Raw genomic sequence first — 18,885 nt, forward strand, 5'->3', positions numbered from 1 at the left:
CCTCACGTTGGGCCTGTTGGCGCCAGCCTGGGGGAGGTGGGCGGGGCCCGGGGTCCGCGGCGCCCATCGGGCCTGGGGGGAGCTCCCCGGAGGGCTTGTAGCCCCGCCCCGGGCCTTGCGGTGGCCAATGGACGCGGGGCGTGGGCGGGGCGTCGGCGGCGTCGGCAGAGGCCAGGCGGCTGAGGCGGCTGAGGTGGCCGCTGGGGCTCAGGCGGCGGGCGCGGCCGGGATGGCGAAGAGCAGCGGAGAGAATGGGCCGCGCGCGCCCGCGGCCGGTGGGAGCCTGTCCGGGACTCGGGAGAACCTGGCCCAGGGCCCCGACTCCGCAACAACTGATGAGCTCAGCTCTCTCGGCTCGGACTCGGAGGCCAACGGCTTCGCCGAGCGCCGCATCGACAAGTTCGGCTTCATCGTGGGCTCACAGGGCGCCGAGAGCGCGTGAGTAGCGCCGGGGGTCTGAGCCAAGGGTTGGGACTAGGCGCAGGACTCACGCGGGGATGGGCCTGGTCGCGGGCAGAGCTGCCCTCACGACCGATTGACTTGCACCCTAGACAACCGACCCCTTTTTTCCCTGCCCCACCCCACTTCGTCCCTTCCCCCCCAGACCCACCCCCTCGGCAATTCTACTTCCGACCTAGGAGCAAACAAGCCCACCTATCCTCCTCTTTCCCTATTCTTATCCCCTAGACAAACTGATCCGTCCCACAGGAAGGACCCACAGTGCCCTCCCAAATAAGGAACAACAACTAGCACCTGCTTTAAATCCACCTCTGCCACTATGACCTTAAAGCTGATTGACTTTGCCAACTCTGGGCAGGCTCACAGATTTGGGACCCCCCAAATCACAGATGTTCTCCATTTCTCCCCTCCCTCACAGAACCACAGAGCCCCTGTCTCACAGGTTGAAAAGGACCCATTGCCTTGCTCTTGTCCCATTCCAAGACAGACTGATCCTTACTTTAAGACACAGACTTCTGGATGGACTGACACTGGTCAGCTCGTTCACAGACAATCCCATCCTGAGACAGTTGGTTCTTTCCCCTCATGGAAGGCTCAGAGGGTGTTCCCCTACCCCATCAAAGGCAGCTTTCCCATTGTCACTGGCAACAGGTGGACAGATTTACTCCATTTTCCAGTACCTATAGGGTAGCAGAACCTTACCTTATTGGGCAGACACTCAACTACAGGAGCTAGCAGGCAGACTCCATGGATGCTGTGGGAATGTACACACCCTCTCTGAGGGTAGGCAGGGAGAAAGCAAGGTACCTGCTCATGTTGTAGCACATCAAGGTGCCCCATCCTAGAACACTCAAAGCATCCAGCTGGCAGGCAGAGAAAGCTGAAGCAGTGTAGCACCATCTTCCCTCCAACCTGGGTAGGCTGGGCAGCCCCAAAGAACCAGTCTTCCCAGAGAGCATATGTGTATGATGGTGGTCTGTAGGGAAGATAGACTCCAGACCCCACTCTCTTCCCACATATTGTGTCACACAAGACTAGTGCCATGTACAGAATTGACAAGCCTCCTTCCTGATGTGCCTTCCATTCAACAGAGAGCCCTTTGGTCACCAGTGGAGACCCTACTCCAGCAATGACCCTATTCTAGAAGGTCTTCTTTCTTTCTCTGACCAGTTAGGACTGCCCAATGCTCCCTTCCTCTTATGACTTCTGTTAGTGCTTTGACTATCTAAGAACCCAACTCCACACAAGCAGCCCTGAAAAAGTCACTTCCGGGATTTTCTCCAGCCCCAAAGCCTCTTATTCACCAGGCCTCCTTCTCTCTAGGAGAAATCTAGGCCCCTCCCATAAGGGGAGTTTCCTCCTTCCCCTCTGGATCTGTCTCCTTCAGCTTCTCCCCAGTTGTTCAAAGCAGCTGGTTCAGTCCGGGACTCAGAGAGTGCCCCTCATTTCCATCTCTCACCCTGACTTGATGTTTTGTCCCAGTTTCCCAGGGATTCGCTGTGAGAACCTAAAGGGAACTTAGGTGTGAATTTGAATTGGGGTGCAGTCACCAGGGACCAGGGTACAGGGAAGGGTGGGATCTTGAGAACTAGGAAAGGAGTTTGCAGTTTCATTGTGATGTCTTGAAAGGAAGACCTAATATTTGTTGGTGAGTTATAGAACATGAGAATTCCTACTACATGCTTACTAGGCTGTTAACCAGATCTCAGAATGCAGAGTAGTGTAATGTAGTGGGAAAAGACTGGACTTAGGAATCTTATATGTTGGCTTTGAGACCTCGGGCAAGATCTGAGCATGTTTACTCATTGTAAAGGGCAGTCATAACATCTGCTTCCAACATTACTGAGGGAATTAAATGAGAATTGGATATACAAAGTTGCCTAGCACAGTGCCTGGCACAAGTGGTGGCCCAGAAAATGTTAATTTCCTTTCTTTTCCTTCTAAGGGTCTGAGAAATGAGGAGAAAAATGAGGGCGTACCTCTGGTATTTGTGGGCAGAGAGAGGCCCAGTGGGAGTACCTCCCTTTGGCTGTAGTCACCAACCAGGCAGCCAGACATCTGTATTCCCCACCCCACTAACCACAAACCCGGGATGTGGCTCTGCAAACGCCCTCTGCATCTCTGGTTCTGTAGGACTGGGGCTGAAGTGGGATCCCAGGTCTGCTCCTTTCTCTCTGCTTTGCTTGCTTGAGCTTTTGGGTCAATAAAATCTGTGTATCAGAAAGCTTGGGTGTTCCTTGTTTAGTTTGAATTGTGGTTCCAAAAAAGCCAAGAGTAATTCCCTGCCCAAGGCCAAAGAGGGGAAGTTATGGGAAGTTTCAGGGTGACTGCCTTGAACCCAGTCTTGTGGTTGAGGGCTAGGAGTTCATGTGCTGTCTCAGAGAAGTGAAACATTAGCACTGATGGCTATGGTGGAGATGGTGGAGACTCTGGCTTCAGAGTAAAGGTCCATTTCAGCCACCCTGGACCAAAGGTTGTCTCAAGAAAAGTCAAGTTTTGGTAATTGCCAGGGCCTGGAGGAACGGGGAAGAAAATAGATCAGTCTTCTTGCTCAAGTAGCTGTTAGGTACCAGAACTGAGTAGATCATAAAATCATAGACTGAGCTGGAAAGAATCTTTTTTTTTTTTTTTAAATATTTTTTAGTCATTGATAGACCTTTATTTTATTTTTTTATATGTGGTGCTGAGAATCGAACCCAGTGCCTCACACATGCCAGGCAAGTGCTCTACTGCTCAGCCCCAGCCCCAGCCCCTGAAAAGAATCTTAAGAAATCAATCAGCTTAACCTTTACCTAAACTTTACTTAGAAGAGAAAATTGAAGCCTAGAGAGGAGAATAACTTGTTTAAGATCACAAGCATATGCCAGACACAGTGGTGTACATCTGTAATTTCAGCAAGTAGGAGGCTGAGGCAAGAGGATCACAAGCTTGAATCCAGTCTCAGCAAGCTTTGAGGCCTGTCTCAAAAATTAAAAGGGCTGGTAATGTAGCTCAGTGGTTGAATACACCAAGTCCAACTTCCAGTACTGAAGAAGAATTAGAAAAATCACAAGTGTATTCGTGACAGAACTGGGACTTAAACCTAGGGTTTCAGACTCCCAGGACAGGATACATTCCACAACCTTCACCAGATCAGATGAAGATACCTAGCACAAACCTGCCTGCCTTCTCCTTCTGTAGCTTAGTTCAGCACTTTTTACTATATCAGCACTGTATAAGGCTAACAGGAAGGGTAAGAGTGTGTTGTCATTACTAGTACATTAGCATGATAGGTTTGGACTAGGATCAGGCTTTTTCACCTTTTTCTCCCTCAGGCCTGCAGTAGAATAAACGCACAATATTTATTACTTATAGACATTCCAAGTCAGAAAGCTAAAGTGACCCTAGAGATGGCCATTGTCATATAGATAGGTAAACTGAAGTCTAAGAGAAGTGATTAGCCTCTACTCTTATCTGTCATATGAGCCTATTGTGCAGGGAAGGTTTAGTGAGACAGAGGGATTCCTGCCTGCTCTTGTGCAGTAGTCAGAGGCAAGAAGGCAGCCAGCCAGTGAGTGACCCTGTGGGTGGCATAGGCACAGACAGAGATGCTGGCAACATTAGTTCTTTTGGTTTGACTGGAGGCTGAGGTGGGCATTGAAGGCTGGGTGGGCCCAGGTAAGGGGAAAGAAGTGTTCTCAGCAGGGAAGGGTGGGAGGAGTGCTGTTACCCTTCCTATCATTTGGTGGGTAGGAAGAGCAAACTTGTTAAGTGTCCCTTCTGCAGCCTAGAGGAGGTGATCAGGAAGGGAAAGAAGTATACAAATTGAATGCCAGGTCTTTTGGCCTGAAGGAGATGATGAAAGGTGGATCCCTTACTTTCTCTCTTTTTCTCATGTGGTTGTTAAGACTGGCCTCCTGAGGCTAGAGCTTCCCACCCAGACCATGCTCAGTCTGCAGGCCAGATGAGGTGAGGAGCTATGCTCTCTGACATCCCATGGGCATTGGCTTCCTGTTAGGGGAGCAAGGGATCTAAACTGGGCTCAGGGAGAAACATCTGGAACAGCAATGTTGCATTCTTCAGTTCCTCTGTCCCCTGGGTCCTCTGCTTACAGCCAACTGTGGCAGCTCTATGACTTTGGAAATCAGAACTGGCTTAATTGGCATCCCTTATAGATTGTGCCAGTTTTGGTTGAGGTGAGGCCAGGGCCCTCTTGGCAAGCCAGAACTTGACTTCTTGCCCTCCCACTACCTTCTCTCGTTTTTAAGCTCAGAGAATCCACTTTTTTTGAGCTATTACAGGTCCTGGGAGAGCATGGAGCTGGCAATAAGTGGTCGCTGGGTGGCCCATCTGGAAGGAGGCAGTTATACATGTGGGGCCCTGGTCTGTGACTCTAGACCACAGGCCCTCCCATTTTCTCTCCTCCTTCCCTTCTCTCAGCCTCAAAAGAAAATCCGGTTTGGTGGCCCTGTGGGTGTTCTAGGGCCTCAGACAAGACCTGACTTGGTAAAGGCGGGGGCAGGCACCAGCTACTGCCCTGGGAAGGTGCCTGTGTGTCCGCCTGTTAGGAAACCTTAAGCTGTGGGAAAGAGATAAAGTGGTGGGACCTGCTTGATGTTTGGTCCTCCCAGCATCTGTCCTGAAACAGGACCTTCAGGGGACAGTGAGACCTGGTTTTGTTCCAAGCATCCAGTCTATTTACACTGAGCAGGGAGAAAGAAGATGTTCCCTCCTTACATGAGCTCTTGAGTCTGTCTGTCTGTCTGTCTGTGTGACCATGGATGTGTTGCTTCACTTCTGAGCCTCAGTTTCTCACCTGCAAAGTAGTTACAATAATACTGGCTTTGCAGGATTGTTGTGAAGTTTAAATGCACTAATGACAAAAGCCTGGCACAGAGTAGGTGATCAGTGAATGTTTTTCCCCCTCTTAAACCCTGGAGTAATTAATTAGTGGTCTGTCTTTCCATTTTCTACTTCCTATCTCTGGCCATGATGATGAATGAGGCCCGCCCTATGGACAGGGATAAACACTAACCCAGTTAACCCCTCACTTCCCCAAAGAAGGGGTGATTAACCATTTCTATGGATGAGCACACTGAAGACCTGAAAAGAAAATGCCCAAAGTTTGCCAGCTGATAAATAGCAGAACTAGGACCAGAACTTGCTTCTTGACACTGAATCCAGTGACTAAATCTTGCTAACTTTGTAGCAGGCAGGGTGCCGGATCCTCATGATCCCTGAGGCCCCACACAAAGGGCAGGAGTTAGCAGAAACCTGGCTACCTCCCCATCCCAGTGTGGAGGGCAAGACAGGTTTTAGTACAGTGAAAGTTCATGGCTCTTCAAGCAGGAGAAAGGCCTGGAGAGAAGGATCCTTAGGGAATCCCTGGAAGTGTGGCTTAGCCCTTCCATAAACCAGAGTCTACATGGTATTGGTGTTGACTCCAGAGTGCTACAAAATGGCAATCTGATTTTGATATCCAATCTGTACCTTTTGGAAGAGGTATTTGTAGTGTTTGTAGGCAAGGCAGGAATTGTGTTCTTGTACCTGTGAGGAATCTGAAGCTGGGAGAACCCTTGCATTAGTTCACAGTGGAGACAGACCAAAGAGGGATCCCAGGTGTTTGACTCTCAGTCCAGTACTTCTCTAGCTATATGGCACTGCCCACTCTTACTGGCCTATTGAGTCTCCAAGCCCAGGATGCATTGTCTACCAGACTAGGACCCTCCACCATTCATCTGCAGTCATGTCCTAGTTGATCACTTTCTTTATGCTCCTGGCAACACACCTGATGGAGAGATGGTCTCCTTTAGCTGATTAATTTGCCCTTGGCAAATCTGCTACTATTCTGGTTCAAGGGACCTTCCCTGGCAGGGAGAAAACTGTCCTGGATGTCCCACTGGCAAACCAATATTCCTGATACTTAGCCTGCTTTAGAAGCCCCCTATCCAGGATTTGGGGGTAGCTGCCCACTTTTGCTTTCTATCTGATCTTCCCCTTCCCCATCTTTCTTACCTCGACCCCAGCCTATTCCATTCTATGCCCTGTCTAGCTTCTCAGAGGCTGTCGCAGCCTGGCTCTTTGCTCCTCTTTAGGTAGGAAAGTAGGTAACAGACACAACAGTCTGAGAAAGCAAGCCAAAGTTTACTTTTGCTGGCTTAGCCATTTCAGCAGTGAGCTTACTTACCAAACATTTTTTGAGCACCTACTTTGCCAGACCCTGTGACTAGAACAAGGAATACAGAACTGAACAAGATGTCTCTATCTTGTTGCCCTCAAGGAGTTCACAGATTGGTTGGAAAACAGAACCACAAACAAATCTTTACAATATTGAGTGATAGAGGCTGTAATTGAAGTGTGTGGTTGTTCTGGGAGTATATAAGAGGAAGCAGCCTGTTCCACCCACAGGAGCCTAGAAAGAAGTGGCATTTGATCCAAGACTCAGAAGGGACAAGCCAGGGCAGTCCATTGGGTGAGAGGGAACGCATGTGCAGCGTTCCCCCTCAAAAGTCAACAGTTTGAGAATTGTAGATACACCAAGAGCAGAGGTGATAAGAACAGGCAGGAGAACAGAAGTAAGGGCTAGGAAAGGAAGATGGGTTGACAAGGCTAGTCTTGGATGTCAGACTGAGGCCTCTTGTTTCAGAAAGGTTAGTCTAGGTCTGGTGTGGAAGATGGTAAAAATCTGCATCACAAGTAGTAAGACCTGTTGGGAGAATCCATGATAGGCCAAGAGCTCTAGTGAGACCTGGAAGAGGTCTGGAGCCATGAGGAGGAAGGGCTGGCAAATCATTAAGGCTTGGTGTTTAACTGGCTGCATGGACTGGAGAGGTGGGAAGTCCTTCCACAGAGCCCATCCTAGCATCTTCTGGCTACAGGGAGGCAAGGCGGGCTGCACCTTACTCTGCAGTGGGCAGTGGGCTGCTGCTGACTTCATTTTGGCATAGCACTGGACTCCCCAAGGTACCTGAACTGGCTGGCATGTCCAGGGCAAATCAAGGGACTCTTTGTCTCCCTTTAAGCAGGAGAGCAGGTTGGCTAACCTGGTTGGAGAGGGAGTTGGGTGAGTACTAACCTTTGTGGTCTCTGCCTGATAAACATATTGGATGGCAAGGAAAGCTCCAAGGAGTGCCAGGCTCCTCTCCAAGGAGAGAGGAATGAGGCCCAAGGACAGGGAAAACAACCTTAGGATGTGTGGCAGTTGGGAAGGGTAGGTTTGGGCCTTTGGTCATAGCATAAACTGGTCAATGGGAGGCAGATGATAGCTGAGGCCTGGCTTGAACTCACCTAGTATCTTTTTTTTTTTTTTTAAATATTTTTCCCTTAGTTGTTGATAGATCTTTATTTTATTTATTTATACATGGTGCTGAGAATTGAACCCAGTGCCTCACACATGCAAGGCAAGGGCGCCACTGCTGAGCCACAGTTCCAGGCCAAATCTAGTATCTTTATCTGTTCATGGAGCTGGTGCCTTGATTGAGATAGTGGAAACAAGTCCCACACCTTTGAGAAGGCAAACTCTTTATCATTTAGGGGTACCACCAGAGCTGATGGCCGTATAGCCTTTCTTCCCCTTCCTTGAGCCTTAAGACCTCAGACCAGTTCCAAGCTTATAAATTGGAGATGAGAGATTCTAGCTAGAAATGTCGATTCAGGCTGATGTGTGGGGAAATTCTGTGAATCAGGCATAGGGTTCCAGTCCCAGCTTTCCCACTGACTCTTGTGGTTTGTGACGTATGCTCATCTTCTCATCCAACCCCTTAGCCCTCACTTTGTGTACAGTCCTGTGCCAGGCTCAGGGTAGACATTGGTCCTGCCCTCACAGGACTTACAGCCTAGCAGGGAATTCAGACATTAAATCAGTAATTACAGGTGTGGCTGTGTACAGAGGACTGTGAGGATCAAACACAATAACTGGGTTAGGAACATAGTGTGAACAAAGACTGCTGTACAGGGATCAGGAGACCCAAGTCCTCGGCCTCGCTGACCCCCTAACTAGGTGTGTGACCTTGAGAAGCTTGCTTAATCTTTCTAAACCTCAGTTTCCTTCTCATATAAAATAAGGCCATTCTACTGGCTTGATGTTGAAGAACATTCTGAGACTGACCTCAGAGTATATGAAAAGTGCTTTGAAAGGTTCTTTATGTGGTAGTTTTTCTACTGCAAGGGGTCATTGTGGCACATCATATAGAAGCCAGTGCTTCCAGCATATTGTGTTCCCCTGTGAGTAGACCCCTCTTTTTTTTGCAGGACCAGTGGCCCTCACATTTTGGGAAGTAAAACCAGATTGAAGGATACTTTGATTTGCCTGGCTCTTTAATCCATAATGCACTTTCATTCTCCTATAACTTTGTAGTAACCCTTATAGGAGCAATGGGAAATTGGTAGACTAAGGGTTTTTTGTTTTGTTTTACCTTGTTAACAGGTAAGGAAACCAAGGCTGAAGAAGTAATGAAATGGACTTGGAATCTTGGATTCTTCCAGTTTTCCGTCTCACCAGAGCTGTGGCTGTATAGCCTTTCTTCCCCTTCCTTGAGCCTTACGACCTCAGACCAGTTCCAAGCTTATATACTTCTTTTTTTTTAAACATTTTTTTATAGCTGTAGATGGACAGCATATCTTTATTTTATTTGTTTATTTTTATGTGGTGCTAAGGCTCGAACCCAGTATCTCATACATGCTAGCAAGTGCTCTGCCACTGAGCTACAGCCCCAGCCCTTGATACTTCTCTTAACAGGCTTCTTGGGTTGTTTCTGTCTGAGTTGTTATGAGAGATGGCACAACTCCTGACCCAGGTCTGCCCACACAGCCCCTCACATGTACTCTAAGGTGAGGTGCGAACAGCTGGGTCATAAGGGGCCCAGTGTGGGAGTGTAAGTGTAGGGAACTCTTGCTCTTCCTCAGTGTACTCTGGGCCCTGGATGCTCTGTGTTTAAAGCAATCCTTCCTGGCTGGCCACTTTAGGAGGATGCTACTTCTTTCCCTACCCTCTCTGTCTTCACTTTATAAGAAAGGGCAACCTAAACTGGCCTGGGAGAGCCTAAGTTCAAGACACCAGCAAATTCCGCTTCAAGTTCTGGCTATGACCCTTCCTAGGCATGTGACTGTTCTGAGTTTGTAAATGGGCCATTGATGGCATTGGTGGAGGGTAGGGGGCATTAAGAGGATTAAGGGAGATAGTGTTGGAAAAACACCCAGCACATAGTCTGCCATAGTGTAAGTGCTCTGTGTCTGTGGTACATGGTGGCTTTCATACTTCAAGTGTGTATTACCCTCTGAGATTTCACATCAGGCCTTTGGTGTAATTGTGAGGAAGCAAGGCAGCATGGGAGTGAAGATCTGGCTTCCCCCACATGCTCTGACCACCCATTCTTGGGGTTGAGGCAGGAGCCAGTCCCTCTGTTTGTAGTGAAGACTTGGGCTTGCCAGGGCAGGCTGGGAATTCCCCCATCAGTTCCTCATTGAGACATTTGAAGCAGGGCCCTCAGCCAACCCTGACTCTGAGGGCCTGCTCTTCCCTCTCCTTGACTTGTGATGAGAAAGCAGAAGTGAGACAGAGGTGGGCCTCCTGAGAGCTTCAACCCAGCATATGACCAAAGGACTGCCTGGAGCCTTTGCCCTCCTGGGTTGGGGCAGTCACCTGGGAAAGAGTCCAAGCTTGCTTCATAATTACCACTGCCATCCTCCTGCATGCCTTGTAGACCTTCCTGCTGTACTTCTGTCCTGCCTCTGAGTGGCTCCCTCTGGCTTTCCAGCATTGTCCTGGCAATGCCATTTCACAGAGGAACCTGTATGGTGGATCAGGCTTTCAACTACCTCACTTCATTTAATTCTCTGATATGTAGTTGTCATCATAATCCCCATTTTACAGAAGCATAAACCAAGAGGCAATATGACTTGCTAAGCATCACCCAGCTTGTGGCTGTGAGTCCATTGAGCTCCAAGCTCTTGGAACAAGGCTTGTGTGCACTGAGCTGAGCAGACAGCATCCAATACTGTAGTTGGGTGACATAGCAGGAGAAGAGGAAGGCCTGGATTCACTTCCCAGTGCCATCCCCTGCTTGCTGTGGACCTTAGATAGTTACTGGCTTACCTGAGTTTTCCCATCTATAAAAGGGGTTTGATAATTAGAGGACCTATCTCATGGGCTTGGTGCCAGGATTGAATGAAATCATGTAAGTTAAGTGCTAAGTAGTGTCTGGTGCATAGCAAGTGTCTGGTGTTGTAACAGACCTTCAGTTAAGTTAATTGACTATTAGAATTTTAATGTTGTAAAAGGCCATCATCAAGCAGATGTGTGCAGCTCTGCTGGCTTTAGAGGAAGATCCAGACCTGGTATCAGGCCAGAGAGGGAGTGCTGTTCATCAGGCTCTTACTGTGCTTGTACTACTGGTTTCCAGGTAGAGTGCATTGCTGAGAACCCTAAAATGAATAGGGCCTGAGCTCACAAAGTTAACAAATTGTCAACACACACTTATTGAGCACCAGCTAGTTACCTGTTCTAGCAGATAGCACTGTTCTTGACTTGAGACACACTGCAGAAAATGAGACTGACAAAGCCTCTGCCCTCCAGAATTCCCTGCTTTCTAGGAAGGCACCTCCTTACAGAATGCTTCCTTAGCAAACTGGACAGTTGGTAGGGAAGCTGTGCCTGCTCTACTGGACTGTCCACATTCCCCAAACAAGCCATTCCCTTTCCTATTAACTTGCACTTGCACGTACTGGGCCTACTGCCTGTTGTGTCCTTTTCCCTTTCTTGGCCTGGTCACTTCCTGTCACCCTTCAAACCCCAATTTAAAAGTCAACTCCCCTTTGAAGCATTTCCTAAACATTCCCACCCTCATCCTAGGGACTTCTTGCAGGCTCTTCGTCCCTTTCACTTGCTTCTGTTTTTTTTTTTTTTTTAACTGGTACCAGGGATTGATCTCAGGGGTACTTAATTACTGAGCTACATCCCCAGCCCTTTTTAAAATTTTGAGACAGGGCCTCACTAAGTCCTTAGGACCCCTCTAAGTTGCTGAGGTTGGCTTTGAACTTGTGATCCTCCTGCCTTAGCCTCCTGAGCCACTGGGATTACAGGCATATGCCATGGTGCCTGGCCTTTCATTTGCTTCTGGGCTAGCACTTCTGTGCAGACTAGTTATTTACCAATTCATCTAACTCCTTTGCCAGATTGACCTCCTCAAGGGCAGAGACTGCATTTTATTCATCTTTTAGAGATTCAAGGCTTAGAGCACAGCTCTAGAGATATGTGTATGGAATGTAATGATTGTGCTGTCTCCAGAGCAATTAGGAGAGGCATTGTAGAGATGAGAGGCAGATCTGAATGGGGTCTACTAGGATGAGAGGAACCAAATTAAGAGGCTGGGGGCAGGGAGGCTGAAGAAGGGTGGCTCAAGAGGAGGGCTGTGTAGACATGCAAGTAGAGGTGAAAGGAGTGATGTGCAGGAGGGCAGAGAGCCTGGGCCTGAAGCTTTTCTTGGTGAAGGAGGACAGTAGGCAGCCATGAAGAGGTTTAGGCAGAGGTTGGGCTTTGTGCAAGCAGTTGAGACAAGAATAATTTGATAAGATCTGTCAATAAGATCTAGCAGTTTGGAAGGGTGGGTGAAGGGGTCATGTGTGAGTCAGGGTAGCCCCCCGGTGCCTGCAATGAGATTGTGATCCAAGGGCCCAGTTACTGGGAAAGAATTTTATGTATGTATGTATGTATGTATTTACTTACTTACTTATTTATTTTTGCAGTACTGGTGATTGATTTCAAGGGTACTTTATCACTGATATCCCTGGCTCTTCAAATTTTATTTTTGAGACAGGGTCTTGCTAAATTTCCCGGATTGGCTTCAAACTTGAAATCCTCCTGCCTCAGCTTCTTGATTACAGGCATGCACCCAACACTGGCAGGGAATTTAATGCACCACTCTGCTGGCAGAAGTTGAGGTTTGGGGAAGGGATATTTTCTGTGGAGAACAGTCTCCATAGCTTTCTGAGTGTGTCAATGAGGTCTGCTGTAGGGTTTCTGCTGTGGTCTGTTCCCTTCCCTATCTGAGCAAGGCAGAGGAGGAGGGATGCCTTGCTTTTTGGGGCCAACAAACCTGATGACTAAGGAGACCATTTTTTTTGTATCTCACACAGAGCAGGGTGGAGCTGAGCAGAGTGCTGAGGGCACTCTGCCCAGGGCACCAAGGCCAGTGAAGGGTGGAGAAAACCTGTTTACCACTGTGCACTGACCCAGAACCGGAAGGAGCAGAGCCAGGGAATGCCTCATGGGAAAGAGAGGCAGGCCCAGCACTCCTCTGCACTAGGAGCAAGGAAAGAAAAGCAGGTCAGACTCTCACCCAAACAAGGACCTGTTGATGGCCAGCCAGATCCAAGGCAGGTGGTCAGACAGCTACAGACCATCATACTTTCCACACTACTTACAATGTGGTCTTAGGCAAGTCATTTACCCTCTGGGCCACAGGTGCCCCGTCCCCCGCAGCTTTCTAGGGATTGTATAGACTTACTGGGTGATCTCCCAGGCCTGATTGTCAGCTATTTGCACACCAACAGCCTACCCTCTCCTGCAGTCAGGTTTTCTATCATCACATCTTTTGGAATTGGGGTAAAAGCTGTTTATAATTTCAGTTGTTACCATCCATCTCTTGGGGTAATGAACTCTAGAGGCTGTTGTCCAGTGTGTAGATCAGTCTTTTTGCTTATCCTTGCTTCTATATCCAATTCTGGGTATGGAAGAAGACGCTCCTTTACCTTCATTGCCTCTGGGTCTGTGATTGGTTGTCTCTGCGCATCCACTTCCCACACTTTGGTGGGACTTCCTCTGGTAGTCTCTTCTTCATCCTGGAGACTCAAACATGAAAGTCTCCTGTTATATCCTTTACTCCTGCCCTTCTCAGTTCCGAGGGTAGAGAAGAAGAGGGAAGCTCTGTTGTGTGCAGGTCACTTAGTATCTATTGGATAGGTTAGTGCTCAGGTAGCAACCTCCACTTCCAGGCTATGTAACCATGGGCAGATTACTCAACCATGCTTAATGTTAGTCTATTGACTGGAGATAAAAAAAAAAAAAGCTACTTCCTCAGGGAGTTATGTGTCCATGTGGTGCTTGGCAGAGTTAGTACATGGCGAGTGCTCAAATTGTGTCAGTTCTTATTGCCTCATGCCATCTTTACCACTGCTCTCCAAGGAGATGGCATGGCCCATGTGTTATAAATGAGGAACCGAAAGCTCAAAGAATGGAGAAACCCTTCCCCATTTCACATAGCTATACAGTGGCAGAGCTGAGATGATAAGACGGGAATTTTTTTATTTATTTTTTGCATTACAATTCTTATTACATATATATATACCACTTTTTTTCATATCTCTGTTTTTATATAAAGTATGTTGACACTCAATTTGTGTCTTCATACATGTACTTTGGATAATGATGTCTATCACATTCCATCATCCTTGCTAATCCCCTACCTTCTCCCTTTCCCTCCCACCCCGAGAAGACAGGAATTATAGTTTGTATGTAAATTACACAATCTTTTGGAGCCTCAATTGCTTCCTAGGTAAAATGGGGATAACCCTGCCCTGTCTACCTCCAAGACCTGTGTATGGGGACCAGTCAGATTAGAAAAGGGATGTGAAAGTTCTAGCTAAACTGCATCAGTTGCCTAATAGCTACCACTTACTGGCCACCCAGTAGGCGGGACCAATAATACATTTATTTCTCACTGAAGTTTTATGAATATGTGGAGTGCATTATGGTCCCATTAAAGATGAGGCTTAGGAGGTCAAGTGTTTGTCTGTAGTCTCCTGTTAGTAGATGGAAGAACTGGAATAGGTACCTCTGTCGGTTGACTTTAAAGTCCCTGCTCTGTTTATTCTCCTTCATGTCCCACTTTGTCTTCTTGATAAATGAGATGATAAGATCAACTGTGGTCTGTGACCTCAGGGTTTCTGCTTGGACTGTGTTTCTCTTCTTTTGGGCAGACTCAGGGAGTAAAGTGAAGTTTGTTTCTTTTTCTTCTTTCCTTTTTTTTTTTAAATACTGAGGATTGAACCCAGGGATGTTTTACCACAGATACACATCCCCAGCTCTTTTTATTTTTTAATTTTGAGATAGAGTCTCACTACATCTCACTAAGATGCTGAGGCTGACCTCAAACTTGTGATCGTCCCGTCCTCCTGCCTCAGCCTCCTGAGTTGCTGGGATTATAGTTCTGTGCTACCATGCCTGGCCAGGAGTGAGGTTTGGAGAAGGGGTTTAGATTAGTTCCTTGGGTTTACCTTTCATCCTAGGATAGAGGGGTCCTGGGCATGGGTACCACTTCTACTGAGTCTGCCAAGCCGGAGGTTGAGAAATGATGTCTAGAAGTACAAACGAAGAAAAAGCCCCAGTTTTGGGAATGAGTCTTGTGCTTCTGAGGTTTTGGAAGCCTTCAGCCTCTGGGTTTTGGGAGAAGGCTAGGGACTTGGAAGCCTGCAGAGAATGAGGTCTGTGAAGTGTTATGACACCTTGGGCTGTTGTATGGCACAGCATGGCTAAGCCTAGCTCAGTCTGGGAGCCTGATGGGATCTGTAGTCAGCTGCCACCTTTGTCTTCTCTGACTGAGCCTTTTCTACTCAGGAGACAGGGCTGCTGACAAATGGCAGATTGCCCAGGCTTACCTTCTCTGAGGTTGGGCTTGTAAAATGCCATCTGGCATATTGGCCTCACTGAGCATTGCTAGACATGGACAGACCACTCACTGGGGCAGTCAGAACTGAAGGAGGGGGTTAAACTGTCTCAAGGAGTAGGGAGCCAGATCCAGTCACACAGCAGCATCTGGAGAGGGCCTAATTGCCTCATAGCCTTCCCAGGGGAATTCGAGGCAACACACAAGTCACTGTGGCAGAGGAGAAGATCTTGTTCTTTCATTTATTAGCTTTGTGACTTTGCTCAAGTCATACAACCTCTGATTGAGTCAAGTCTCTCATTGGCCAAACAGAAATGGTCTGTGAGGACTTCTTTTTACATGGCATTAGAGGGATAAATAAAATTGCTGTATGCAGAAATGGTTTGTGGACCTGAATGCAGTACAGGTGGAAGTAATGATGTCATGGAGAAAACCACTTAGGCATCTGTTGAACACCTGTGAGGGGTGTGGTGGGAGTTATTGAAGAAGTTCAAGACCCAGTTGGGGAGAGGCAATGCTGAGCAATGGGCAAATTATAATGAACTGTTCATTTCAGACTTCATGTTTTAATTTATTCATGAACTGGTGCTAAAGTCAGTTTTACAGAATTGTGACCAGCATTTAATAAAAGAAGAAAAAAGAAGTAAAAGCAGAAAAGAATAATATAAAATTGAACTGAAAATATCAGTGTGCATTGGTACATGTAAAGGCAACTTGTTTCATGAAACATATTTAAGTTATATATGTGTGTATACACTCAGTATGAAATGTATTTCAGTTTAAAAAGTACGAGAAATGGTGTTCTAAGCCAGGATAAAGGTCTCCAGATTGGAGGGCAGTTAATGACATCTGGGCTGGCAGGTGTGCTGGCTGTGTAGGGGCTGGGGGTTTGGCTTGTAGGGGTGGAAGAGCATAACAAGGGTCAAAAGCATAGACTGTGGAGTCAGAGAGGCCTGGGTTTGGTTCCAGCTCTTCCCCTTACAGCTACATGGTCTTCAGCAAGGCACTTTGACCTTACTAAGTCTTGGATTCTACTGTGAAATGGGGAGAATATTAAGCTAAGGGTTAATATGAAATGTACATGTGATAAATGTACATAAAGCATTGAGAAAGAAATTAGTAAGTAGTAAATGGTGTATGAATGGTAACTACTATTGCTGATGTTTGTTGTAATTGGGTTTTTTAATGGTACATTGGTCCCTGAAGAAGTACTGTAACTTGGAGAGGGACGAAGAAGAAAGGAATGAGTAGGTGACAAGAGATAAGCATTGTGTGGCCTCAGGAGGGGATGTTGAGATTGTAGGTAGAAAATACCAGGACAATTTTGTCATAACATGGGGGAGAAAGTTTTAGTGTAGAAACTATTCAACAATTGGGTGGCTTCCTCTGGAGATAATAAGGCCCTATCCCTGCCAGAATTCCAGTAGAGCCTGGGCCCAAGAGACTGTTTCAGTAGGCTCTTTGGTTGCAGAAACTTCCTCAGGCCACCAAGAGGGGTTTGCAGGAGGGTGAGTGAGGTCCTGATCTGAGGCATACCCCATGGACCACTTGGTTTCTTTCTTTTTGTTTCCATTTTTTGTTTTATTTTTATGTACATCTTAACCACTTGGTTTCTTAATATGAAGTCAACTTTTCTCTCACCAGAAATTGGCTCATGCCCTTTGTCTGCTGTCAGGAGGATGCCACCTCAGGGCCTTTACACCATTAAGCTTTTTGCAGGGATCCCCCCCCACCCCCAATCCCACCCAATTGACTCTAGGTTCTTCTCACAGCCCCTTTCTGGGCATTCTTTGAAAGTCAATTCATAATGCAGCCTGTCTAAGCACATAGGGAAAATGAGGCTCAGAGTAAGGAGGAGACTCGATTGTGTAAAAAGTATTCCTGTATCAGACAGCAGTTGTACCAGGTGCTTTCTGGAATCCTGACTTATTTGATAAAAGGATATGTGAACCTTCAGGTTTTTTTTTTTGTTTTTTGTTTTTAATGGATAGTCTGCAACTACTCAGGAGCATATCCTGTACAGAAAGAGACATCTGCCTGCCATTAGAGAGTGTGCTGAGTGGCCAGGTGTGGTGGCACATGCTTATAATCCCAGCAACTAAGAAGGCTGAAACAGAAGGATCACAAGTTTAAGGCCAATCTGGCAACTTTTAAACTCTGTCTCAAAAACAAAATAAAAAGAGCTGGAGATATAGCCAATGGTAAAGTGCCTCTGGATTACATTCTTAGTACCACACACGGACACAAAAAGAGTGTGCTGAGTGCTGAATACACCCAGACCTCAAGTGTCTTCCTTCTCACGATTCCTAGGTAGATTAAACTCCTCTGTTGTAGAGGCCATTTAAATGACCATATTTCCTCAAATTTAAGGTTTTAAAAATTAAAACATCACCAGGCATAGCTGGGCATGGTTGTGCACGCCTGTAATTCCAGCAGCTCAGGAGGCTGAGGCAGGAGGATTGCAAGTTAAAAGCCAGCCTTAGCAACTTACTGAGGCCCTAAGCAATTTAGGGAGACCTTGTCTCAAAATTTAGAAAAATAAAAAGAGCTGAAAGTGTGGTTCAGTAGTTAAGTGTCACTGTGTTCAATCCTTAGTACCCGCCTCCCTGCCAAAAAAAGAAAAAATTAAAATATCTTTTGATTGATATGTTTATTTGTTTTGGTACTGGGGATTGAACCCAAGGCACTTTACCACTTTCCAGGGTCTTGCTAAGTTGTTGAGGCTGACCTCAAACTTATCATTCTCTGCCTTAGCCTCTCAAATCTCTGGGATTATAGGTGTGTGTCACTTTGCGCAGCTGACGTGTATATTTAAAGCAGTGGAAGTTTTTATTGTTTATCTCTGAGAAGGTCTTAACAAATGATCAGCTAAATCATGTATCTTAAAATCAGAGGTATCTTAGAATCCAGGAAATATGGTCATTTGTTTTGTACCCTTTTGAAATTCCGGTTTGAGGTTTGAAATTGAGGCTTTGAAACTGTCAGAGCTATTATCTGACATCAGTTAAAAGAACTCTTAGTATGTTTCTCTGTGTATCTATAGTTGAGAGAATGGATATCTTGGAGGCCTTGCAATAAGATTTTTGCCACCAAAGTCAGACTCCAGGAATAAGGTATCAAATGGGTATATATTTAATCATGTGGGAATTCTTTGAAACTGATACTCTAGGATAAAAGTCTTGCCCTCTCTGAGCCTCAGTTTCCTCATCTGTGCAACAGGGATTCTGGATCTGATGTTATCTATATCCATAATGGCCAGAACTTCCTGTTGACTTTGTGAGTGCTTCTTCAGTTAACTTGCTGGCTTATCTCCTGACTTATTGCATAAGCAAGTGCATTATGGGTGGTGGAAGTCACCGTGGCCTGGGGTATGTAGGCCTTTGGTTTCTGCTCTCTGGGGTTTGGGGGTTGCTGAAGATGGGATGTCCTTTTGTAAAGTACCTGACCAAAAGATTTAAGAAAGGAAAGGAAAGGAAGAATGTCCTTGTGACCTATTTCTGTCTCTAGGTAGTGAGCAGGGCAGCAGTTCAAGCTGTGTCATTGTATCCAGGGTCCCTGTTTGTCCTAGGCTATAGTCCCTCCTCAGTTGTTCAGCTCCAAGACTGCTCTCAGGATCCAGCAGTTCCTCAGATGAAGTGCACTGAAGAGGAGGACTTGCCCTTTTGTGTCCCAGAGGCCTCGGCTCTGCCAGGGCCCCTCCCTCTGCTCTTCCAACCAGTAAAAGTCACAGCAGCACATTTCCTTCCGGTAGAGAGAGAAGCAGAGACTCTAAGCCTGGGCCAGGCCC

At 46.9% G+C, this 18,885-nt stretch overlaps 1 protein-coding gene across 2 annotated transcripts in view; it reads left to right on the forward strand.

Annotated features, from left to right (window-relative positions):
- Positions 1 to 127: 127 nt before the first annotated feature.
- The window catches only part of Tbc1d10a (TBC1 domain family member 10A), a 32,791-nt gene continuing 14,033 nt past the window's right edge, over positions 128 to 18,885 (forward strand). The window contains exon 1 of one of the 2 annotated variants that reach the window (XM_046439478.2): positions 128 to 438. In XM_046439478.2, coding sequence (XP_046295434.1) covers positions 128 to 438 — 311 coding nt within the window. Of the gene's footprint in view, positions 439 to 8,842; positions 9,268 to 18,885 lie in introns of those variants that run through there. The other variant, XM_046439479.2, reaches the window with a different exon arrangement.

The sequence above is a fragment of the Marmota monax genome, unplaced genomic scaffold (assembly GCF_021218885.2).
Source record: "Marmota monax isolate L192 unplaced genomic scaffold, Marmota_monax_Labrador192_F-V1.1 WCK01_AAM20220418_F8-fsc00253, whole genome shotgun sequence".
NCBI lineage: Eukaryota > Metazoa > Chordata > Mammalia > Rodentia > Sciuridae > Marmota > Marmota monax.